The sequence below is a fragment of the Oncorhynchus nerka genome, linkage group LG28 (assembly GCF_034236695.1).
Source record: "Oncorhynchus nerka isolate Pitt River linkage group LG28, Oner_Uvic_2.0, whole genome shotgun sequence".
NCBI classification, from domain to species: domain Eukaryota; kingdom Metazoa; phylum Chordata; class Actinopteri; order Salmoniformes; family Salmonidae; genus Oncorhynchus; species Oncorhynchus nerka.
The window spans coordinates 54,050,593-54,077,008 of NC_088423.1; the positions used below are offsets into that span (position 1 = coordinate 54,050,593).

General features: G+C 40.4%; 1 protein-coding gene across 1 annotated transcript in view; it reads right to left on the minus strand.

Moving 5' to 3' along the window:
- alk (ALK receptor tyrosine kinase) overlaps positions 1–26,416 on the minus strand; it is a 768,505-nt gene that overhangs the window by 102,031 nt on the left and 640,058 nt on the right. Inside the window, exons 9-10 of the mRNA XM_029621021.2 lie at positions 20,094–20,266; positions 18,577–18,671 (exon numbers count right to left, since the gene is read on the minus strand). Of these exons, the coding sequence (XP_029476881.2) occupies positions 18,577–18,671; positions 20,094–20,266 (268 nt within the window). The remainder of the gene's footprint in view (positions 1–18,576; positions 18,672–20,093; positions 20,267–26,416) is intronic.

Here is a 26,416-nt window from a genome sequence, read left to right on the forward strand (position 1 = left end):
AAATTCAGGGCAGACTATTTAACGAACTAGGCTATAATGGACTAACAATTCGAATTTGAATTGATGACAACACAATACATAAAAGACCATAAATACACAACTTGAATCAACCACATATTTAGCCATGGAGCACATTCTGATTGGCCAGTGAGGGGCCAAGCCTCAACACACTCAACACACTTGTTTATTCATCAAAACCCAGCTTTTTCCCTCCATCACGAGCTACTGCGCCCATAATTCCAGTTGTGAAAATATAAACAATATTTCTGACACACCCCCGAACCTATAACGCTACCGTCAGAGCTAAGATTTACCATTGCGTTAGGTTTGTTAAAATAGAGCCCACCTGTTAATGCTGCTGTGCTTGTCTTCCTTGCATGAACACTTGTACTTGTCTCTTATTACTATCACCGATTTTTCTGATAGCTGTTTTATTAAAGGGGCAATCAGCAGTTGCTATATCCATTTTTGGACTTATAAAATAATGATATGTACCCATTGATTCTTGAAGAAAATAACTTATAAACGCTTCATGGTTTTAATTCAACTGTCGTAGCTCATCAGAACCCAAAATATAAGCTTATAGGCAATTTTTTTAACTACATTTTGAAGAAAACTAAAAGTTCAATAGATGGACGATCATGGAAAGCAGGATAGTTCCTTCCAGTGGCGAACCGTGACTATTGGAGCTAGTCCCTCAGTTGCGGAAAAATATTTGACGTCATACATATAGATAGAGTCCTTGGATGCCTGTGTATACAGAGCATGACTTGAGACCTATGTAGGAGAAGCGATTATTTGATGACAGAGTCAAACGGTCCTAAGCCACGCCTCGGCTGTGGCTCACAGAAGCAACACACGTACACAATGGTTGCAAATATCAATAGCGGAACCACGTTAGAAGATAATACGGTTGGGTCGTTTCAAATAATCATTTGCCAAAACAAACAGTCTGTCACGTTCGTTATATGGATCCGACCAAGGCGGAGCGTGGTATGTGTACATCCTTATTTATTTAAAGAATGAACACTGAACAAACTAACAAAATAACAAAACGAAACATAAAGCTATACAAATGAGTGCTGACAGGCAACTAGACATAGACAAGATCCCACAAACACCAAAGGGAAATGGCTACATAAATATGATCCCCAATCAGAGACAACGATAAAGAGCTGCATCTGATTGGGAACCATATCAGGCCACCATAGACATACAAATCACTTAGACCTCAAAAGCCCTAAATATACAAAAACCTGAGACAATACAAAACTAGCGTACCCACCCTAGTCACACCCTGACCTAACCAAAATATAAAGAAAACAGAGATATTTCAGGTCAGGGCGTGACAGTACAACGACCCCCCCGGTTCTAGACGCAGCCCCCCCTCTTTACGCTGATCCCTCCGCCATTGTACAACCGGACCGTGGATCATCGCCGGAGGCTCTGGACTGCGGAACATCGCCGGAGCCCCCGGACTGGGAACCGTCACTGGAGACCCCGGACTGGGGACTGTCGCTAGAGACCCTAGACTGGGGACCGTCGCTGGAGACCCCGGACTTGGGACCGTTGCTGGAGGTTCCGGACTGTGGACCGTCGGTGGAGGTTCCGGACTGTGGACCGTCGGTGGAGGTTCCGGACTGTGGCCCGCCGTTGGAGGTTCCGGACTGTGGCTCTGTACTGGGAACTGTCGCCGAATGCTCTGGACTAGAAACTGTATACACAGTACACCGGAGACACAGTACGCAGAGCCGGCGTAGGATATCCTGGTCCAAGGAGGTGGATGGATGCCCATTCTAGCCCAGCAAATGCGAGGAGCTGGAATAGAGCGCACCGGGCTATGAATGCGAACTGGAGACACCGTGCGCATCACTGCGTAACATGGTGTCTGACCAGTCACACGCTCCCCACGGTAAGCACGGGGAGTTGGCTCAGGTCTAACCCTTGACTCTGCCAATCTCCCCATGTGCCCCCCCAAAAAAGTTTTTGGGGAGCTGCCTCTCAGGCTTCCATGCTAGCCGTGTCTCCTCGTATCGTCGCCGTTCCTCCTGCGCTATCTCCACCTGATTCCATATCAGGGTCTTGTCCCCTGTCATTACCTCCTCCCAGGTCCAGGATGTCCTCCACTCATCTTTCTCCCGAACCCAGGATGTCCACTCCTCTTGAACATGCTGCTTGCTCTTCTTGTGGTGGGATCTTCTGTCACGTTCGTTATAAGGATCGGACCAAGACGTAGACATACAAAAACCCTAGACAATAGAAAACTAGTGTACCCACCCTAGTCACACCCTGACCTAACCAAAATATAAAGAAAACAGAGATATCCCTAGCGGCGGAATAAATTCAAACACACAACTACTCACATTGTTTCAAGACCACGGACAGTACATGCTGTCAGAGAGAAAAAAGTTGCGCTGTATTCGATGTTCTATCTCCAGCATGCAACAATAAAGAAATGCACCACAACACAGAATGTCAAGTACCCAGTACTTCCAATTGCAATGTCATTACCTTGTTTTTACCACACAACCATTGATCTAAAGTTCAAATAATATTTTACACATTGTATTCAAAATGATATGAACGAGATAGCAACAAAAAGCAAGCTGTAGATGAAAACAAAAAGTCCCCTCACCATTATGAATATGATTTTAAACTGTCCATTCTCCTGTCCTTCTCTATGAAATCGGCAATGACAGGTTCATATAGCTTGTCTTTTGATTTTAAAACCGAAAGAAGTTATTTTCGATTGAGATCAAAGCCAGAGCTGACAGTCGCGCCTGTCCAGTGGGGTTCCTGGAATATGTCTTGATCCTTTTTAGTTTAGAAAATGCTCTTTCTACTGACGCAGTGGACACTGGAATGGTAAAAACTAGACAGGTAAGCAGATACAATTGGTGCATACTATCAATTAGTCTCTTCTGCTGGAGAAAGTGGGGCAGATCAGGCAGGCTCTTACCCTCGAAGTCAGACATTGAGTACACAACGTTGAGTTCTGTTTTAAGCCGCGGCAAATCAAAATTAGGGCCATAGCGTTCTTTGAGATTTGAGAACGCAGCGCTTGGAAATCTTGGTTTTCCCTATATATTGGGAACATTTGTGGGTCAAGGAGGGCAAGGAACATAAGCGTTTCATGGTTATTGAATCTGTTTCTTAGCTGACAATGTTGTCGCTGATAGCACTGTGTTGCTGTTGGTACTGCCTGGGAATGTCTCCTTGCATATGTGTTGTGCGCCCCCTTGGTACTCCGGTCTCATTCACAGTGTCCTCGTAGATGGAATCAAATTGACCTTTTCCCTCTCTGTGGTGTTGCAGAAGTCGTCCACCCTGGACAAGCAGAACTGCATGTCAAACTCCCTGTTCTGCAATATTACAAACAGCATGTCGGAGTATGCAAATATGGAGTAGAACGCGGATAGCAGAAAGCAGAACTCGAAGCTTGTCAGGTGCATCATGTATCCATCTGCGCTGTGAACGGTGTCTTCATCAAAGTCATCGTGATGGTCCACTATGTATTCAAAGAGTTTAATGAGTTTAGCCTTTTTTTCATACACAGTGCAAACTAAGTGTGAGGAGAAGTTCCATCGTATTGGCGCCACTCTGGGTAGTCTTCGCTGGCATATTTCATCCAGTAGTTTGACAGATCTTCAGAAAAATGCTGCTATGCCACCCCAATATTTTTTGCATTCTATTAGTTTACCAGCATCTTGCGACATCACCTGATTAAGAGTGTGCGCATATCAATGAATGAATGAACAGAGCTTGTGGGATAGTTTCTTTCACCTTGGCTTGTACTCCGTTTATACCAGAGGCCATGACTGCAGCCCCATCATAACACTGAGCCACAACTTTGGCCTTGCATTCACATATCTCTAAAAAGCTGATCATTCAGGCAGCAACCGCTTCTGCCCATTTATCCCCAGTTATATCCTCAAATTTCCTTTCCTTCACATCACCATCGGTAGTGTAACGCAACACATAAGACATTTGGGCTACATTGCTGATGTCTATCGTCTCGTCAACCATGATGGTTACAAAGGGGGATTTCACCAATTCTACCTTCATGACACCTGTCATTACATTCACGACCGCGTGTATCAGGTCATTTTGGATTTTGCTGGAAGTGCTTGTGAGCACGGTAGCTGTAACCAAATGGCAGTCTAACGTGCTGTCATGCTCAGCCAAGAAATCCACTATTTCCAAGTAGTTTCCCTGATTAGCTGATTCTTTACCCTCATAATGTCCTCTGAATGCTAATTCTTGCTTGCCTAAAAAAACAACCGTATGAATAAGGTGCATTAGAATCTCCATTGTGCCTGACTTTATCATTGTGAGCAAGTGTCTCATTGTGCCGCTTCTCGTTAATAAGAAGGTCTACTCTTGTTTCTCCAATTGTTTTTAAACTCACTGTAGCTCGCAGGTGTGAAGCTGAGTTTTGGTGTCGAAGTGCTGACTTTGTCAAACAGGCTAAATCTTTGAAAACAGTTGTCCAATTTGAGCTATTATCGCTGCTGAAGAGTAGCTTTTTTGTCAGCTCTCAGTCGGTTATTAAAGATATCTGTACCCCTATGGAACCCATCCAACTTGAAGGAGCTAGAGCAGTTTTGCCTTGAAGAATGGTTAAAAATCCCAGTGGCTAGATGTGCCAAGCTTTATAGAGACATATCCCAAGAGACTTGAAGCTGTAATTGCTGGCTCAACAAAATATTGCCTTTGGGGGGGGTGAATAGTATTTGTATTTAATATTCCTGCCACCAACAGAATTCTATATATACTGTATGGGGCATACAACAATCTCAGCTCTGTAGATTTTGCTGCGAAGAGACAGAATCAATAGATTATTTATTCTGGTTTTGCCACTACGTAGCTTGTTTCTGGTCACAGGTTTAGGAATGGTTAAAAAATCACAACATGCACTTAAAATTAACCTTGAAAATTGCAGTGTTGGGTGATTTGGAAAGCCAAATAATACTCGTAAGAAAGGTTTTCATCTTTACCTCACAATCTGTGTATACTATACGTTTAGAAAGGTTAAAAAAATGATGTAAAACATCACAGCACAATTTAAAAATGTATGGCACATGGAAACCAAATGAGAGTGGTCCATGCTGATCGGTGGGATGGGCTGAGTGTGGCTGAGGGTTGGAATTAAAGAGCTTATGTTTGGTAATGCATTATTGGTATGTTACTGCTTTATATAAAAGTGCCATGTATGCAAAATGTGTATGTGAAATGTAAATATAAAATGTATATATAAAATGTATGTAAATGTCGTAGAAAAGCTGTAAAAAAAAACAAACAACAAAAAACACTTCGGGGGGTGGTGGATCGGTTAATAAAATACATTTAAAAAACTTTAGAGCGATAAATACATGTGTACTTTGTTATTGAATAAAAATAATAATAATATATATAAATATATATATATATATAAAAAACAAAAAAGCTCAATTCCTTATGGTAGACTGAACGTCTTAGTACATTAAACAAACTAACCTTTTCACCACACAAGAACTACAGGAAATATACATTTTTACATCAGATTGGTGGTGTTAGTATAAAAGGTCAATATCTTCGGTTTAGTAATAGTGATTTTGTCATTTGCGCCTGTCCATAGTGGGTAGCTATGATTTTCAGACAACGGTGGCAAGAAAAAATGTGGGCGCTCCTCCTATTAACGTCTCTGGAATGACATGAATTAGTGGATTTGAGGGTTAACGCTATTATTCCAATGAAAGCCAACCCCTGTTGCTATTTAGAAACCAATGTGTTATGATGATTCGTTGAAATGATCCAGTCAAAAAAGTGTTGTTACCTTCTTCGCATTGGCTGAGTTAATAAATGGCTACTACAGGCTCTCATTTATCAACTGGTATGCAGTATACCCAAGTACATTGAGGTGTGTCTGTCACTGCAGTTATTATCATTACTCCCACATTTATAAACCATTTACTAGTCATTAGTCAAATGTTTTTGCAGCCCCTAATCTAGTGAGCGCTATATGTGCTTTATAAATACTTTAAATGTTTTGAATGACATGTCATTTCTCAAAAAAAGATGGACATGCCATTCATTGGTAGATATTCCAGCAGTACCTGGTAAAATAATAATCACACAACACAGGATATTTAAGGAAATATGTACACATTTGTGAATAACTAAATTAGATGGTTTGGGATGAGTTGGACTGCAGAGGGAAGGAAAAGCAGCCAACAAGTGCCCAGCATATGTGAGAGCTCCTTCAAGACGATTGGAAAATAATTCCAGGTGAAGCTGGTTGAGAGAATTCCAAAAGTGTCTAAAGCTGTCATCAAGGCAAAGGGTGGCTATTTTTAAGAATCTCAAATATATTTAACACTTTTTTGGAGTGTGGGGGTATTTGGTATTTTTTTAGGATCCCCATTAGCTGTTGAAAAAGCAGCAGCTACTCTTCCTGGGGTCCACACAAAACATGAAACATGATATAGAATGACATAATACAGAAGTACAGCTCACTACATACATAAAAAAGGCACATGTAGCCTACATATCAATACATACACACAAACTATCTAGATCAAATGGGGGGGTTCAATCCAAAAAATATTCAAATTAAAGCTACTGCATTTCTATACAATTTAAAAACTCTAAAATGCTATTTGGAGAACAGCAAAAACAAGCAAAAAATTACCCCAGCCGTTATCTCATTGGTTGCTGTAGCTTCATTCACCTCAGTCGGTCTACAAACACATAGCCTATTAGCTATACAATTATCTGCAACACATTTACTAACAGCACCGGGATTAAAAACTATAATTTAATATGCACAGGGGTCTTTAGCTGAAAAAGTATTTCATTAACAAAAGGTAAACAAATACGTTTGCTTTAAATAACTTTTTGTGTGCAGTTTTACAGCAGATTTCCTGAAAATATACACTTTGTGCCATTATTTATGTTATGTTAATATTTGGGGCGGCAGGTGGTGGTTAGAACATTGGGCCAGTAACTGTAAGGTTCCTAGATTGAATCCCTGAGCTGACAAGGTAAAAATCTGTTGGTCTGCCCCTGAACAAGGCAGTTAACCCACTGTTCCTACGCCTTCATTGTAAATTAGAATTTGTTCTTAACGCTTTCCTCAATGCCAAGAGCTATTCAGCTTTACCAATTTTTATAAGCATGCCTTTATAATGCACTATTATCAAGCTTATAAGTCTATGTAGAAAGTTTTCAATTGAATCAAAATGGCTGATCATACATGGGTTACATAAATGCATTATAATGCACAGCAACACCTATGGATAGGGTGTGTGTAAGGGAATGCCACATGGGAAGGGGATGTCAAATTATATTTCCTTAGCATTCCTTGCACACCCTTGATAAAGCATTAGACCTGTCTGTGTTGAGTAATGTTTTAAGTATACAATGATTATATCTCCGTTTATGTGGGATTGTCTCAAGTGGATGGTCTGCACCATGACTAATGCACCTCTTAAAATGACAGATTGGCCATTTGCAGAAATCTGTTTTTTCTATTGCCTTTGGCCAGGAGCAGCCAATTGTTCCCAACCAAATGCAGTCCTTGGCACTCTCCAATCCTAGGGAGGGACATTGCACTGATGATCCAGTCATGTGTGCCAGGCCTAGAAAAACAGTGGAAGCCACATTCCCAGTGACATTAGTTTTGGAGTCGCTACGGTGACCTACAGTGGATACTCTGCATAATGTGCATACGGTAGTCTATGTTTTCCTACTCCAACATATTATGGGTTGCATCACAATGTGAGAAAGATCCATATAGCTAATGCTGATCGTGCAGACTGATCGAATTTGATCAGATCAAGTCAAATTGTATTAGTCACATACGCAGAATACAACAGGTTTACAGTGAAATAATTACGTATGAGCCCCTAACCAACAATGCAGTTAAAAAAGTATGGATAAGAATAAGAAATAAAAGTAACTAATTAAAGAACAGCAGTAAAATAACAATAGTGAGACTATATACAGGGGGCTACAGAGTCCGGTACAGAGTCAATGTACCGGTACAGAGTCAATGTGCTTAGGCACCGGTTAGTTGAGGTAATATATGCATGTAGGTAGAGTTATTAAGTGACTATGCATAGATGATAACAACAGAGTAGCAGCGGTGTAAAGGTGGGGGGGGGGGGGGGCAATGCAAATAGTCTGGATAGCCATTTGATTAGATGTTCAGGAGTCTTATGGCTTGGGGGTAGAAGCTGTTGAGAAGCCTCTTGGACCTAGACTTGGTGCTCCGGTATTGCTTGCCGTGTAGTAGCAGAGAGACCAGTCTATGACTAGAGTGGCTGGAGTCTGGCAATTTTTAGGGCCTTCCTCTGACACCGCCTGATGTAGAGGTCCTGGATGGCAGTAAGCTTGGCACCAGTGATGTACTGGGCCATTCGCACTACCCTCTGTACTGTCGTGCCTTGCTGTCGGAGGCCGAGCAGTTGCCATACCAGGCAGTGATGCAACCAGTCAGGATGCTCTCGTTGGTGTAGCTGTAGAATCTTTTGAGAATCTGAGGACCCATTCCAAAACCTCCTGAGGGGGAATAGGCTTAGTCGTGCCCTTCTCACGACTGTCTTGGTGTGCTTGGTCCATGTTAGTTTGTTGGTGATATGAACACCAAGGAACTTGAAGCTCTCAACCTGCTCACTACAGCACTGTCGATGAGAATGGGGGCGTGCTCTTTTTCCTGTAGTTCACAATCATCTCCTTTGTCTTGTTCACATAGAGGGAGAGATTGTTATCCTGGCACCACATGGCCAGGTCTCTGACCTCCTCCCTGTAGGATGTCTCGTCGTTGTCGGTGATCAGGCTGTGTGTCATCAACAAACTTATTGATGGTGTTGGAGTCGTGCCTGGCCGTGCAGTCATGAGTGAACAGGGAGTTCAGAAAGGGACTGAGCACGCACCCCTGAGGGGCCCCTGTGTTTAGGATCAGCATGGCAGATGTGTTGGCACTGTGGTGTTGAACGCTGAGCTGTAGTCATTGAATAGCATTCTCACATAGGTGTTCCTTTTGTCCAGGTGGGAAAGGGCAGTGTGGAGTACAATAGAGATTGCATCATCTTTGGATCTGTTGTGGTGGTATGCAAATTGGAGTGGGTCTAGGGTTTCTGGGATAATGGTGATGTTGTGAGCCATGACCAGCCTTTCAAAGCACTTCATGGCTACAGACGTGAGTGCTATGGGTCTGTAGTAATTTAGGCAGGTTACCTTAGTGTTCTTGGGCACAGGGACTATGGTGGTCTGCATAAAACATGTTGGTATTACAGACTCGGACAGGGAGAGGTTGAAAATGTCAGTGAAGACTTAATATATATAGGGGTGGACCAGAGTAATATTGCGGAAAGATTGTTGCTTCCATCAATGTAATTGTCTGCATCATTTCCAATCCCCATATCTTTTTTTGGTAAATATACTTGTCCATATACATACATGTGCATACATAAACATTCATACATATACATACATACATACAGTGAGGGAAAAAAGTATTTGATCCCCTGCTGATTTTGTACGTTTGCCCACTGACAAACAAATGATCAGTCTATAATTTTAATGGTAGGTTTATTTGAACATTGAGAAACAGAATAACAACAAAAAAATCCAGAAAAACGCATGTCAAAAATGTTATAAATTGATTTGCATTTTAATGAGGGAAATAAGTATTTGACCCCTCTGCAAAACATGACTTAGTACTTGGTGGCAAAACCCTTGTTAGCAATCACAGAGGTCAAACGTTTCTTGTAGTTGGCCACCAGGTTTGCACACATCTCAGGAGGGATTTTGTCCCACTCCTCTTTGCAGATCTTCTCCAAGCCATTAGGGTTTCAAGGCTGACATTTGGCAACTCGAACCTTCAGCTCCCTCCACAGATTTTCTATGGGATTAAGGTCTGGAGACTGGCTAGGCCACTCCAGGACCTTAATGTGCTTCTTCTTGAGCCACTCCTTTGTTGCCTTGTGGCCTTGTGTTTTGGGTCATTGTCATGCTGGAATACCCATCCACGACCCATTTTCAATGCCCTGGCTGAGGGAAGGAGGTTCTCACCCAAGATTTGACGGTACATGGCCTCGTCCTTTGATGCGGTGAAGTTGTCCTCCCGTGTAGTTCTGGCCTGATTCCTCACCGTTCTCATGATCATTGCAACTCCACGAGGTGAGATCTTGCATGGAGCCCCAGTCAGAGGGGGATTGACAGTTATTTTGTGTTTCTTCCATTTGCGAATAATCGCACCAACTGTTGTCACCTCCTCACCAAGCTGCTTGGCGATGGTCTAGTAGCCCATTCCAGCCTTGTGTAGGTCTACAATCTTGTCCCTGACATCCTTGGAGAGCTCTTTGGTCTTGGCCATGGTGGAGAGTTTGGAATCTGATTGATTGATTGCTTCTGTGGACAGGTGTCTTTTATACAGGTAACAAACTGAGATTAGGAGCACTCCCTTTAAGATTGTGCCCCTAATCTCAGCTCGTTACCTGTATAAAAGACACCTGGGAGCCAGAAATCGTTCTGATTGAGAGGGGGTCAAATACTTATTTCCCTCATTAAAATGCAAATCGATTTATAACATTGTTTACATGCTTTTTTCGGGATGTTTTTGTTGTTATTCTGTCTCCCACTGTTCAAATAAACATACCATTAAAATTATAGACTGATCATTTCTTTGTCAGTGTGCAAACGTACAAAATCAGCAGGGGATCAAACACGTTTTTCCTTCACTGTACATACATACATAGATACATACATACACGTACCTGTATAGATATACATACTTTTTTTTAGAATATACCTTTATCATTCCCGCAAACCCTACCACCCTTCCCCCATTGGAGTAAACTAATAAACAACAACACTTAGGCCTCTACCTTCAGTTTATGCATATTATACACATTTTACAGACACAATCTATTTTATAATAGTTATATTTTGCTTGTTAGTCCTTCCTCTATTTCTGATGTCTATCCAGTTTGATGTCTATCCAGTTTCTATTTGTAACAGTGCTATTTCACAACATTTCTGAACCTATGTACATTTTACAGACCCCGTATGTTTTACATTAGTTATCTTGTTATTAGTCCCACCCTTCAGCTCCATTCAACGCCTCCCATCTATCTCCTAACACCATCCATTTTGGATTTCTATTTGCCATATATTTTTCTCAACTGTGCTGTGATGTTTCACAAAAGTACTGAACCTTTCTATTCTCATAGCTTTGACAGATTGTAAATTAAAGACAAACATTTTAGTTAAAATACTGATATTATTGATTGATTGACTATGACTTTTCAAATCTCCCAGTGTTGCTATCTGCAGTGTTAGTTCTAGGCAAATGTTGCAATTCTTCAGCTATTCCTGGACCTGTGACCAAAAACGAGCTACATGATGACAATACCAAAATAAATTATTTAATATCTCTGCCTCCTCACAGCAAAATCTGCAGAGCTGGGAAGATTGTATCCCCCATATAAATAACATTCTATTGGTTGCAAGAATTTTGTATATTAATTTAAATTGAAAAATGCAATGTTTTGTATCCGACGTTGTTTTGCGTGTCAATTCATAAACCATGTGCCATGGAAAATCTCCTCCCAACTATTTTGAAATGTATATGGCACATCTATCAATTTTTCTGGCCATTAAATGAATTTGGTGTAGGTTTTTATTTATCACACTTTTCTTTAACAATTTACGTTCTTTAATGCAGGGCCGACAGACAAGTTTCTTACTTTTTTCCCCTTCAACTTGCCTCCTCCATTTTTATGATAATTTCGCAATTAGTTGGTTGTAATTTTGGGTAGAGCAGACATTTCCATATGTCTGTGTTAACCGCATGTGTGACATAACTCCACCAGTCTTACTTATGATATCATTCTCAAAGGTATACCTTTTTTAAACATTTCATCGAAAAATATATATATATTTTTAGTATATTTGAGTTTTAACACTATTTGTTGTATTATTTGTTCTGTCCTTTCAGGTGGATCAAACTTAAGCCCTTTGTCAGAAGACACATGCCAGTTGTTCAGCGCATGCTCGCAGTACATGTTCTGGTAATCAGTCTGGCCCTGCAGCCTTGTGAATGTTGACCTGTTTAAAAGGTCTTACCCACATCGGCTGCGAAGAGTGTGATCACACAGTCTTCCGGAACAGCTGATGCTCTCATTGCATGTTTTAGTGTTATTTTCCTCAAAGCGAGCATAGAAGTAGTTTAGCTCATCTGGTAGGCTCGTGTCACTGGGTAGCTCTCGGCTGTGATTCCCTTTGTTCTTCCCTTTGTAGTCTGTAATGATTTGCAAGCCCTGCCACATCCAATGAGCGCCAGATCTGATCCATCTGGAGGAGGATCTGCCTGGTGATAGATGATGTCAACCCATTTACTTCAGAAAGTGTTCATACCCCTTGACCAATTCCACATTTTGTTGTGTTACAGCCCAAATTCAAAATGGATTAAATGCAATCTACCCATCTACACAATATACCCCAGTCTAAGGTTGTTTGCACTCTGAAGCAGGTTCTCATCAAGGATTTTCCTGCCTGTATTTGGCTCCATTCATTGTTCCCTCTATCATTACCAGTCTCAATGTCACGTTCTGTCCATTGTTCGTATGTGTTTTCCTTGTTTTAGTGTTGGTCAGGACGTGAGCTGGGTGGGCATTCTATGTTGTGTGTCTGGTTTGTCTATTTCTATGTTTGGCCTGATATGGTTCTCAATCAGAGGCAGGTGTTAGTCATTGTCTCTGATTGGGAACCATATTTAGGTAGCCTGTTTTGTGTTGGGTTTTGTGGGTGATTGTTCCTGTCTCTGTGTTTGCACCAGATAGGACTGTTTATTAGGTTTTCACATTTCTTGTTTTGTATAGTGTGTTCATGTATAGTCGTCTTTATTAAAAACATGAATAACCACCACGCTGCATTTTGGTCCGCCTCTCTTTCACCAGAAGAAAACCCTTACACTCAAAGTCCGTGCCACTAAAAAGCATCCCTACACCATGATGCTGCCATCACTATTCCTTTTGGTAGGGATGATGTTAGACAGGTGATGAGCTGTGCCTGGTTTCTCCAGACATAGTGCTTTGCATTCAGACCAAATAGCAACATTTTTGTCTCATCAGACCACATAATCTTTTGCCTTATGATCTGTATTTCATGTGACTTTTTGCAAAGTACAGGCGTGCCGTCATGTGCCTTTTTCTCAGGAGTAGCTTCCGTCTGGCCACTCTCCCATAAAGCCCATGTTGGTGAAGTGCTTTAGAGACTGTTGTCCTTCCGGGAGGTTCTCCCATTTCAATCAAGGAACTCTCTGTGTCAGTGGTCACCTCCCTGACCAAGGTCCTTCTTGCCCGGGTGCTCAGTTTGTTCAGAGCCAGCTCTAGGCAGAGCCTGGGTAGTTTCATATTTTTTTCCTTTTCCCAATGATGGAGACCACTGTGCTCTTGGAAACTTTCAACACTGTAGAAATTGTTTTATACCTTTCCCCAGATATATGCCTCATCACAATTCTTGGAGATCTACGGACAGTTCCTTGGACTTCATTGTATAGTTTCTGCTCTGACATGCACTGTCAAATGAGATATCTTATATAGACAGGTGGGTTTCTCTCTAAAGTATGTCCAAACAATTGAATAGGCCACAGGTGGACTCCAATCAAGTTGTAGTGACATCTCAAGGTTAATCAAAGGAATTGGATTTACCTGAGCTCAATTTGGAGAGTCATAGCAAAGGGGTGTGAATACATTTCTAAAAACATGTCTTCACTTTGTCATTATCTGGTATTGAATGAGAAAAAAATACAACAAAATGTGGAAAAGTCAAGGGGTATGAATACTTTCTGAAGGCACTGTAGATGCCCTGATCCTAAAATCAAATATAATCAAAGTTTATTTTGGTCATGTACACAGTTTAGCAGATGTTATAGTGGGTGTAGCAAAAAGCTTGTGTTACTACAGTAGCCCCTAACAATGCAGTAAAATATCAAACAAGTGCACAAATAATAAAAACAGACAAATTAAGACAAATCAAGAAATGTCGGAACAAATCCAATTAACAACCCAAATAGCATTATCCAACCGTAATCCAAATGCGGTCTATACCTGTATATATACAGGATTCATTGACGCAACATATACTAAGAATGATATGTACAGCAGTAGATATATTAGAGGGAGCCAGCTATGTCAAGAACACAGAATATAAATAAATATGCAGTGTGTATAAGCAGTGTAACAACTACAGTATGTAAATACATGGTACAAAACCCCATTGCAAAATGGATAGAAGTGCAGAAAAGTAGCTTCCGGACCGGAGTCCGGAATATAAATATAATGTGTATGTATGTGAATGGTGTATAGACAGTATGGACAGTATGTGAACAGAAAAGGAGTGTACAGCAGATGAGCCATGACTAGAATAGTATATACATATAAAGTGGGACATATGAGGTAGTGTTGATATAGGGTGATTGCAATGGTACTGTTTTAATACTATACTATACACCTAGTACTGAGGCCCATCTCTACACCTGTTTTAATACGATATGAATAACATAGTAATAACAGTGAACTACACAATCACCCCATTCCTGTTTCAATTTGAATTCATATCCTCATCAGAGCCAGACCTCGATTCATAATTTACTTTCTGCCTACCTGACTGAGCAGGCAGATTAATTAGTGAAATCAACTGTACTTTAGGAGAAGATTTCAGATTTCCGCAGATTTCCGCCCCGCAGAACCTCATTTTGTCTCCTTCGGTATTTTGTATTTTTTAATTGTATTTATTTAACCTTTATTTAACCAGGTAGGCCAGTTGAGAACAAGTTCTCATTTACAACTGCGACCTGGCCAAGATAAAGCAAAGCAGATGGGTTTAGTCATTTAAATCACACCCGTTTTTCCTTAATGACTGACTCACTGTCCGTCTTCGAAGAGGCATCAGTGGCAGCTTGCTATTCTGGGCACAGAGCAGTTACTTGAGAGAGTTAGGGAAAGACAGAGGGATATAGAGCATGTCTTTCTCTCTTTTCTTTTCTCCAAATGTGAGACACAAATGTCATGACGCTGTTGTTTCTCCACTGATATAACATCCCAATCTTCGTTATGGATAAAGTGGGAAAGGCTAGACAAGTTTTGACCTTTAATATGTATGAGAATATGTGGACACTTAAGCTCCCGGACTTCACCCATATCGTGGACAGTGAGAGATTGTCTATACTGATATTATGTAGGAGAGATAAGTGTATATCTCACCAATGATACCAGAGGTGAAGAAATAAGTAAATAATGTCAATGTTTGACTTTAGTCATAATTCAAGATATGTATTTTGTCTAGAGCTGGGCTAGCGGGTAAGATATTTAAAATGATCTTGCTTATTAGGTATTTTGTTCAAATACTTAACCAGAACATAACAATCGTTAAAGTATGAATATAGCAGGAGAAAGTCCTTCTCCGATATCAAGGCATATACACACAAATTATTTGTGCATGAATGATTGTATATTTGGTAAACATCTAGAAGAATTTATACACTGCAGCAAAAAAACATTAAACGGGCCAAAAATGTAGATATTTTAACATATAATTGAAGCTTACAGCCATTATTTCTCATTTCTCTGTAACGGCTGTCCTCTTCGTCTGATGAGGAATATGAAGGATCGGACCAAAACGCAGCGTGGTAAGTGTTCATGTTGTAAATTTAATCAAAACTGAACACTCAACAAAATAACAACAAGGAATAACGAGTACGAAACAGTTCTGTCAGGTGATACACACAAAACAGAAAACAACTACCCACAACTCATAGTGGGAAAACAGGCTGCCTAAGTATGGTTCTCAATCAGAGACAACGATTGACAGCTGCCTCTGATTGGGAACCAAACCAGGCCAAACACATAGAAATACAACACAGAACAAAACATAGTATGCCCACCCCAACTCACACCCTGACCAAATGAAAAGAGTGACATAAAAAGGAACTAAGGTCAGGACTTGACATTGTCACTATAATTGTGACAGATTGTAAATGTAAATTATAGTCTGTTCTTAATTGACTTAAAACCTCTTAAAGAGCATGTGAATTTTTTAAAGCTTTTTTTTAAAAATCGCGCAAAATTTCAACGTCCTGCTACTCATGCCAGGAATATAGTATATGCATATGATTAGTATGTGTGGATAGAAGACAGTCTGAAGTTTCTAAAACTGGTTAAACATGTCTGTGACTATAACAGAACGTGTGTAGCAGGCAAAACCCCAAGGAAAATTGTTCACAAAAAATATATATATATCCCTCCGCCAGTACTCTGTATGTCTATGGCAATGGAAAATAGATTGCGCCCAGTTTACAGTTCCTACAGATTCCACACGATGTCGCCAGTGTTGGGAATTGGGTTGAAGTTAATCCTTGGTGAAATGAGCAATAGGCACTTCCTGTCATCGGGTACACCGGGGGAAGTTATGAAAGGCAGAATATCGACCATGATTTCAAGACTTGCTGCTATTGAATACAGATCGCCCCGTGATCAATTTGATCGATTATTAACGTTTACTAATACCTAAAGTTGGATTACAAAAGTAGTTTGAAGTGTTTTGTCAAAGTTTATAGTCAACTTTTTTAATTTAAAAAAATTACGTTGCGTTTTGGAAAGCTGTTTTTTCCTGGATCAGACAGGCTTCATAAATGGACATTTTGGGTATACATGGACGGATTTAATCGAAAAAAAAGAACCAATTGTGATGTTTATGGGACATATTGGAGTGCCAACAAAGAAGCTCGTCAAAGGTAATGAATGTTTTATATTTTATTTCTGCGTTTTGTGTAGCGCCGGCTACGCTAATTATTTTGTTTACGTCCCCTTCAGGTATTTCGGGGGGTTGCATGCTATCAGATAATAGCTTCTCAAGCTTTCGCCGAAAAGCATTTTAAAAATCTGACATGTTGGCTAGATTCACAACGAGTGTAGCTTTAATTGAGTACCCTGCATGTGTGTTTTAATGAAAGTTTGAGTTATATCGAGTACTATTAGTTGTCACTCTGAAATTTCCCCTGATGTTGATCCCTGTACAGGGACAGCAGTCATATAAGGTTTAAATAAATTGTTAAATTGTCTTCTGCTATTGAAAGTCTGAAATTTTTGCTTTAAACAAGTAAACTCTGTTTACAGATGCCGTATTTATACTGAACAAAATATAAACACAACATGTAAAGTGTTATTCCCAGCTTTCATGAACTGAAATAAAAGATCCCAGAAATGTTAGATGCACAAAAAACGTATTTCTCTCAAATTTTGTGCACAAATTTGTTTACATGCCTGTTAGTCGGCATTTCTCCTGTGCCAAGATAATCCATCCACCTGAAAGGTGTGGCGTGTCAAGAAGCTGATTAAACATTATAATCATTACATGGGGTGGCAGGTAGCCTAGTGGTTAGAGCGTTGGACTTGTAACTGAAAGGTAGTTAGAGCGTTGGATTTGTAACCGAAAGGTGGTTAGAGCATTGGACTTGTAACCGAAAGGTTGCAAGATCAAATCCCCGAGCTGTTAAAGTAAAAATCTGTTGTTCTGCCCCTGAACAAGGCAGTTAACCCACTGCTCCTAGGCTGTCATTGAAAATAAGAATTTGCTCTTAACTGACTTGCCTAGTAAAAAAATGGTTAATCTTGTGCTGGGGACAATAAAAGGACAATCTATATTGTGCAGTTTTGTCACATAACACAATGCCACAGATGTCTCAAGTTTTAAGTGAGCGTGCAATTGGCATGTTGACTGCAGGAATTTCCCCCAGAGCTGTTGCCAGATAATTTAATGTTAATTTCTCTACCATAAGCCACCTCCAGCTTTGTTTGAGAGAATTTGGCAGTACGTTCAACCGGCCTCACAACCAGCAGACCCATGTAACCATGCAAGCCCAGGACCTCCACATTCTGCTTCTTCACCTGTGGGATTGTCTGAGATCAGTCACCCGGACAGGAGTATTTCTGTCCAATAAAGCCCTGTAATGGGGAAAAACTAATTTTATTGGCTGGACCTGGCTCCCAAGTGGGTGGGCCTATGCCCTCCAATGCCCACCCAGGGCTGCACCCCTACCTAGTCATGTGAAATCCATAGATTAGGGCCTAATTTATTTAAATTGACTGATTTCCTTATATGAACTAATGAACCCAGTAAAATTGTTTGAAATTATTGCATGTTGCATTTATATTTTTGTTCAGTATCTCACAGCAGTAAAATAATCCTACAGCAATAGGAAATGTGAATTAAAATGTGGATTATAATTAATGGCATTTTTTGCAGGGGTTGATACATGTCTTGTTAGGGCAAATCAGGTTTGACATTTTATAGTGGAAATTCTAAACTCTAGAAGCCTTTTTAAACCTTCAATACACTAGAAGCGTGCATTTACTGCTGTGCAGGATACGGCATCTGTAAGCAGGTATTGTGGGTAAGTTGAGGAGATATGAATGTATTACTTGTTATGTGTTGATTGGGTCCAAAGCCCTTGTTTTGTCTGTCATAAAAAAAAATGCTTAAGTCAAATAACAAATTATGTGTGCTGTAGAACATCAATGAAATACTCACAGGCCAGGAAGCAGTCCATACTGAAGGAGATGTTATCCAGACAAATGGCTGATCCTGGACCTGGTCCATTGTCAGCGCTGAACTGGAGCCAGAACCTGAGGAGAAACAAAATCTGATCTTTGAACAGTAGAGACAATCTGGATTTAGAACACAACATAAATGACCACAAGCTGCATCAATCAAGTCCTTGAGATGAGGGGAAGATGAAGTATATCTGCTTGGTGATAAACTTCCTTAATTAAGTGTATCATTCAAGTCTAGGATAAAATAAAAAAAAAGGCTAGATTCAATCCATAACGCTTAAGTTCAGTGTTGTAACACGATTGACATTTAATGGCAGTTGTTCCGCAGTAAAATCTGCATATGCTGGTTCAAATGGAAATTACGTTTAAATTTCAAGCGTGGTACTAAAGTATTCTACTAGCACAAATACATACTTCAAAAACAACATTGTTGATTGCAACCTGAATAATGAGTTTTACGCCAGTACTCCAGTAGGACATGTCATAATAGTCTGCTATTAGAAACTGCAAATAGATAGAACACTGATGGATGACCACGAAGACCACAATTTACATTACTGTGACCCTGTACTGAATGTACAAATCTACTACACTGAATTACCTATTTTCCCAAGCATGTGCGCCACACAGAGTTGGTAGAATAACCAATTAAAAAAAAAAAAAACCTGAGTTTGTGTTTTTCACCTACTGCTCTTTTCTCTTCCATTTGCAGAACACAGAGGAGAGAGAATATAAATGACAGACTACTGTTGGGAGCCAAATCTGAAGACATTCACATACTGTGCTTGCGAAAAAAATCCACTTGAGTTCATAAGGTGCAAGGACATGCATTTTAATTAAGAACGTGAGCAGAACAAACTCCATAAAACCGGAAATAGAAACTGAATCAATATCTGAAAACCAGGATTAGCTTGGCTCCAACGATAAAGAGAGCCCAATCAAGCACGCCGAGATGAAACAAGTCATCCAACCTTTTTCCTTCTTTTTAAATTTTTTTTAATATCAGGTCCTCACACTGAAGAACAAAAAAATCAAGTGCTAATTGTAGGAAAAGGCGGGTGAATGGAGGCCTCTGTATCGATTTTTACTACCCTATTTTAAAAATACAGGGTGATACAGTGAGCGATAAGGAGAATATTGGGACCCATGATGAAAGGGAGGCTTATCTTAAAATGTAATGTAAATACTGAAATTCGGAAGGAAGAACTGAAGAAAAAAGCTATGCATTACTGTGTCTTTGGACCTGAAAGGCGAAATGTGTTTTCTTTCATCCTAAAAGAACACACAATGCATCGTTGTGGTTTGCTGGTTCTTTTATGCTTTGACGTGATGCATGTTTCAAATGTAGTATGATCCTATGATCTCACAATCTAATGAAGCAGTGCCCCAATTTGACCGTGTTACATATTCATACACTGCACTCTGTTTTTCCAAAGGCCGTGATTGGCCAAATCACTTGTCAGTCTGTCAATGGAGCAACTTGATTCGCCTTACCAGTCAACAAGTCCGTAGAGAGGAAGCATAATGAGTCTCCAGCCTCTCTCCGTCTTGGGCTCGCTGGCAGAGTGCCACAGTCTGCGCTGCTCCTTAGGTCCTGTGCTGTTCTCCACCAGCCACAAAGATAGCGCCCACCTCTGGCCACCTCCGGAACACATCCAGAACCGTACCTGTTGGGGAAATCACATTATATTATGAGTCAGAATAGGAATTGCATAGGACTTGACTGAGACACACATTGACATCTCAAATCATCAGATTGTGATGTTATACTGTCATAATTACTAGTTCAGAAGTAGTGTACGCACATCCAGTTACTTGTTCCCACAGTGTTATTAAGTGCAATATTTTGACCAGAAAGGTTTTACTCCAGCCAGACCTTCATGGAAGACATTTGGGTCTAAACACTGCACTTGATAAAACTGTAGAGGCAGTCTGAGGGTATCTTTCTTTAAATGGAAGTTGTAGTTACACCTACAGATTCATAAATTGTCTCAGCTGTACACCATGCCGTATTAATATCCCTATTCCATGTTGCTCATATTTTTCTCTAATGGAACAACAATACTCCCATCTAAATGCTATATTTCTGTCTCTCCAATATGCAGAGCTGACTATGGTTTCCCTATAATCAACATTTAAACTATAATTTCTATGTGTAGTACAAGGTCTTCTATCAAAGCGTACTCCCTCACTTAATTGTCATTGATCCAGATTTCACCTTTGCAAAACTGTGAGAAGTTCCCTGACATCAAGATTATAGAAGTCAAACCGTGTTTGCCCGGCATTACTTGAAGATGGACATGATCTGCTACTAATGCCCAAGCCAATATACTCTTGAGATTGGGTGCTGCGGCAGACAAAGCAGACAGGCAGGCAGGTAGGGTACATTGGACAGCTCAGGGTCGTGTAAAGAGAGATTGAGGTGCTAATCTGGAATCACGGCTAATCTTTAGTCCAGTGCCAAGGAACTGCTGACTTCGGCTAGCTAGAATGTAGCTTTAGGCACTGTTATAGGACTGAACTTTACTTCAGACATAACTCAGTAGCTGTCGCTCAGAGGCCCACTTTATGTCCCCCTCTATCCTCTCTTTCACTTTCTTTTTTCCCTTCTTCCATTTTCTGTCTCCCATAGATTCTCTCCTTGTGCATCCTATGTCTGTGACGATACCCGTATCGCCAAACATTTTCCATGGGAAAATGAAAACATGGTGTGGGCCAAACTCTTTGGTCTTTTAATAACCTGTTGTATGTAAGATACTGATGCTTGTATAAGTATTCACCCACCTTGGCATTTTTCCTATTTTGTTTCCTTACAACCTGTAATTAAAATGTATTTTGGGGGGGGTTTGTATCATTTGATTTACACAACATGCTTACCACATTGAAGATGCAAAATATGTTTTATTGTGAAACAAACAAGAAATAAGACAAAAACCTTAAACTTAAGCGGTCATAACTATTCACCCCCTCCAAAGGTAATACTTTGTAGAGCCACCTTTTGCAGCAATTACAGCTGCAAGTCTCTTGGGGTGTCTCTATAAGCTTGGCACATCTAGCCACTGGGATTGTTGCCCATTCTTCAAGACAAAACTGCTCCAGCTCCTTCCAGATGGATAGGTTCTGCTGGTGTACAGATATCTTTAAGTCGTATCACAGATTTTCAATTGGATTGAAGTCTGGCTTTGGCTAGGCCATTCCAAGACATTTGAATGTTTCCCCTTAAACCACTCAAGTGTTGCTTTAGCAGTATGATTAGGGTCATTGTCCTGCTGGAAGGTGAACCTCCGTGCCAGTCTCAAATCTCTGGAAGGCTGAAACAGGTTTCCCTCAAGAATTTCCCTGTATTTAGCGCCATCCATCAATCATTCAATTCTGACCAGTTTCCCAGTCTCTGCCGATGAAAAACATCCCCACACCATGATGCTGCCACCACGCATCACTGTGGGGATGTTGTTCTTGGGGAGATGAGAGGTGTTGGGTTTGCGCCAGACATGGCATTTTCTTTGATGGCCAAAAAGCTTCTTCCATATGTTTGAAGAGTCTCCCATATGCATTTTGGCGAACACCAAACATGTCAGCTTGCTTTTTTTCTGGCCACTCTTCCGTAAAGCCCAGCTCTATGGAGTGTATGGCATAAAGAGGTCCTATGGACAGATATTCCAATTTCCGCTGTGGAGCTTTGCAGCTCTTTCAGGGTTATCTTTGTTCTCTTTGTTGCCTCACTGATTAATGCCCTCATTGCCTGGTCCGCGAGTTTTGGTGGGTGGCCCTCTGTTGGCAGGTTTGTTGTGGTGCCATATTCTTTACGTTTTTTAAATAATGGATTCAAATGGTGCTCAAAGTTTTGGATATTTTTTTATAACACAACCCTGATCTGTACTTCTCCTCAACTTTGTCTTTGACCTGTTTGGAGAGCTCCTTGGTCTTCATAGTGCCGCTTACTTGGTGGTGCCCCTTGCTTAGTGGTGTTGCAGACTCTGGGGACAAAAAGTATTTAGTCAGCCACCAAAAGACACCTGTCCACAACCTCAAACAGTCACACTCCAAACTCCACTACGGCCAAGACCAAAGAGCTGTCAAAGGACACCAGAAACAAAATTGTAGATCTGCACCAGGCTGGGAAGACTGAATCTGCAATAGGTAAGCAGCTTGGTTTGAAGAAATCAACTGTGGGAGCAATTATTAGGAAATGGAAGACATACAAGACCACTGATAATCTCCCTCGATCTGGGGCTCCACGCAAGATCTCACACCGTGGGGTCAAAATGATCTCAAGAACGGTGAGCAAAAATCCCAGAACCACACGGGGGGACCTAGTGAATGACCTGCAGAGAGCTGGGACCAAAGTAACTGTCACGGTTTTCTTCTAACTCCTCCTCTGACGAAGAGGTGTAGCAAGGATCGGACCAAAATACGGCGTAGTTGGTGTTCATGTTCTTTAATAAAGGAAAAACTCAAACATGAACATAATACAAAAAACAAACAACGTGAAAAACCGAAACAGCCTATGCTGGTGCAAACTAACACAGAGACAGGAACAATCACCCACGAAACACTCAAAGAATATGGATGCCTAAATATGGTTCCCAATCAGAGACAACGATAATCATTTGCCTCTGATTGAGAACCACTTCAGGCAACCATAGACTTTACTAGATAACCCTACTAAGCCACAATCCCAATACCTACTAAAACCCCAAGACAAAACACACCACATAATAAACCCATGTCACACCCTGGACTGACCAAAATAATAAAGAAAACACAAAATACTAAGACCAGGGCATGACAGTAACAAAGCCTACCATCAGTAACACACTACGCCGCCAGGGACTCAGAAGAAGATTGGGAGAATGTTACATGGTCAGATGAAACCAAAATATAACTTTTTGGTAAAAACTCAACTCGTCGTGTTTGGAGGACAAAGAACGCTGAGTTGCATCCAAAGAACACCATACTTACTGTGAAGCATGGGGGTGGAAACATCAAACACTCTAACGTTTCCAAAAATAGTGTCTGTGTATAACAGAACTGATTTGGCAGGCGAAAACCTGAGAAAAATCCATTCAGGAAGTAGGATTTTTATATTCATTGCCATTACAGTATCCATTGACTTAGGACTCAAATTGCAGTTCCTATGGCTTCCACCAGATATCAACAGTCTTTAGAAATGGTTTCAGGCTTGTATTTTGAAAAAATGAGGGAGTAAGAGCAGTCTGAAAGAGTGGACCCTGCCGTGTCAGAGCTTTTTCGTGCGCATGACCAAAGAGAGTGCCTTTCTTGTTTAACTTTTATATTGACAACATTATTGTCCGGTTTAAATATGATTGATTATTTAGCCTAAAAACAACCTGAGGGTAGAATATAAACATCGTTTGACATGTTTCTATGAACTTTACGGATGCAATTTTGATTATTTTTTCTGCCTGTTGTGACTGCGTTTGAGCCTGTGGATTATTGAAGAAAACGCACGAACAAAACAGAGGTTTTTTGGATATAAAGAGAGACTTTATCGAACAAAAATAACATTTATTGAATAAATGAATGTCTTCTGAGTGCAAACATATGAAGATCATCAAAGGTAAGTGAATCATTTTATCTCTATTTCTGACTTGTGTAACTTTTCTACCTGGCTGGTTACTGTTTGTAATGATTTGTCTGCTGGGCTATGTTCTCAAATAATTGTAAGGTATGCTTTCGCCGTAAAACATTTTTAAATCTGACACCGTGGTTGGATTCACAAGAAGTTCATCTTTAAACCTATGTTTAATAGTTGTATCTTTTCTGAATTTTTATAATGAGTATTTCTGTATTTGAATTTGGCGCTATGCAATCTCACTGGATGTTGGCCAGGTGGGACGCTAGCGTCCCACATACCCTAGAGAGGTTAAGGAGTTCCGTCTTTCGAATTTACTCTTAGAGATTTAAAGAACTCTTACATTTCAGTCATCAATCAGTCATTCATTATTATTTTCCTTCTATCAGTCTCATCTGAATGTCGTAAAAGTCTTGGTTATCTGCATGAACCCTAGTTTCCATAATGAATCAGCAATATACAAATTGGTTTAATTATTTATTTACTAACTAATCACAGAAATACATAACAAACAGTAGATATTGGTTACTAACAATGATAGAAAGGTCCCTAGTGGGCTAAGCCGATATGACAGCTTGGTAGAAAAAATGTCTTCCCTGTTGGAATCCTCGGACGTCCGGTAGGGTTCCTCAGAGTGTCTGGTTCACTTTCCCAGAAGTCACGATGTCTTTCGTGGTTGTAGGTAGTTAGAATGGATACTTCAGAGTACCATCATTTCGAGCCATGTAGCCTATGTGCCACGTGGTATGGTCTTGTCATTTGGTAGATTTGTAGTGCCAAATATTTCAATATGTCACGTCAGCTGCATGTTTTATAGTCTTAGAAATTCAACCATTTGCAAACTTAGCATACACCGGGGTTTGCGTGGTCTGGTGTGAATTCCGTCACGAATGGGTTTTTATACAGTTCAGAGAAAAGGGCAGTTCCATGACGCCGACATAATGTCTAGTTAATATTTATATGAAAATCCATACTCTCATTTAGAAGGTTAACATCACATTACACCTTTTCACGAATAGTTTCATGTTTAATCACATACGTTTCAGAGTATTTAGATGTAAACCTGACATCTGGGAAATGTACACTTTAACCTCTTAAGTCGACCCTCTACTTTTTTGAACATTCTGTTAAAAATCGCGCCACCTTTCAGCGCCCTGCTACTCATGCCAGGAATATAGTATATGCATTTGCTTAGTCTGTGTGGATAGAAAACACTCAGACGTTTAAAAAACTGGTTAAATCACTGCTGTGGCTTTACCAGAACGGCATTTACATCGAAAAGCACAGGAAAAACTGATCACTGAAAATGGGAAAATATATCCATGCGCTACTTGAACCCATTGATAAATGTGAACCAGAATTAATTGACTGAGGTTGCAGTACCTACAGCTTCCACACGGTGTCTAGAGTCTTGTCATTTCCCTTCGAGTTTTTTCTTGGTCAAACACATACAGGACACCGTATCTCCTCCGGTCTAGGACCGGATATTTTCGTTGAGTTTCTAGCCGGACATTTTTCCAGACGGACAGCTAATGATCTTTACATCGCCTCCTGATGAATTTTATCGCTTATTAACGTTTACTAATACCTAAAGTTGCATTACAAACGTATTTCGAAGTGTTTTGTCAAAGTTTATCGTCGACTTTTTGAATTTTAAAAAATGACGTTACGTTTTGAAACGATGTTTTTTTCGTTTATCACACAGTCTACATATAACGATATCTAGGCTTTATATGGACCGATTTAATCGAAATAAAGACCCAAATAGTGTTTATGGGACATCTAGGAGTGCCAACAAAGAAGATGGTGAAAGGTAATGAATGTTTTCTATTTTATTGTGCGGTTTGTGTAACGCCGAAATGCTAATTATTTTGTTTACGTCCCCTGTGGGTCTTTTGGGGTGTTGCATGCTATCAGATAATAGCTTCTCATGCTTTCGCCGAAAAGCATTTTAAAAATCTGACTTGTTGCCTGGATTCACAACGAGTGTAGCTTTAATTCGATACCCTGCATGTGTATTTTAATGAACTTTTGAGTTTTAACTAATACTATTAGCATTTAGCGTAGTGCATTTGCATTTCCAGAGCTCTAGTTGGGACGCAAGCGTCCCGAGTAGAAGCAACAGGTTAAGTGACACCGTTATGTGTTTCCTGTCCTTCATGAGATCACCAAATGAAACACACGTGTCATAACTGTCCCTTAAGTGTCCACAGACCATTCC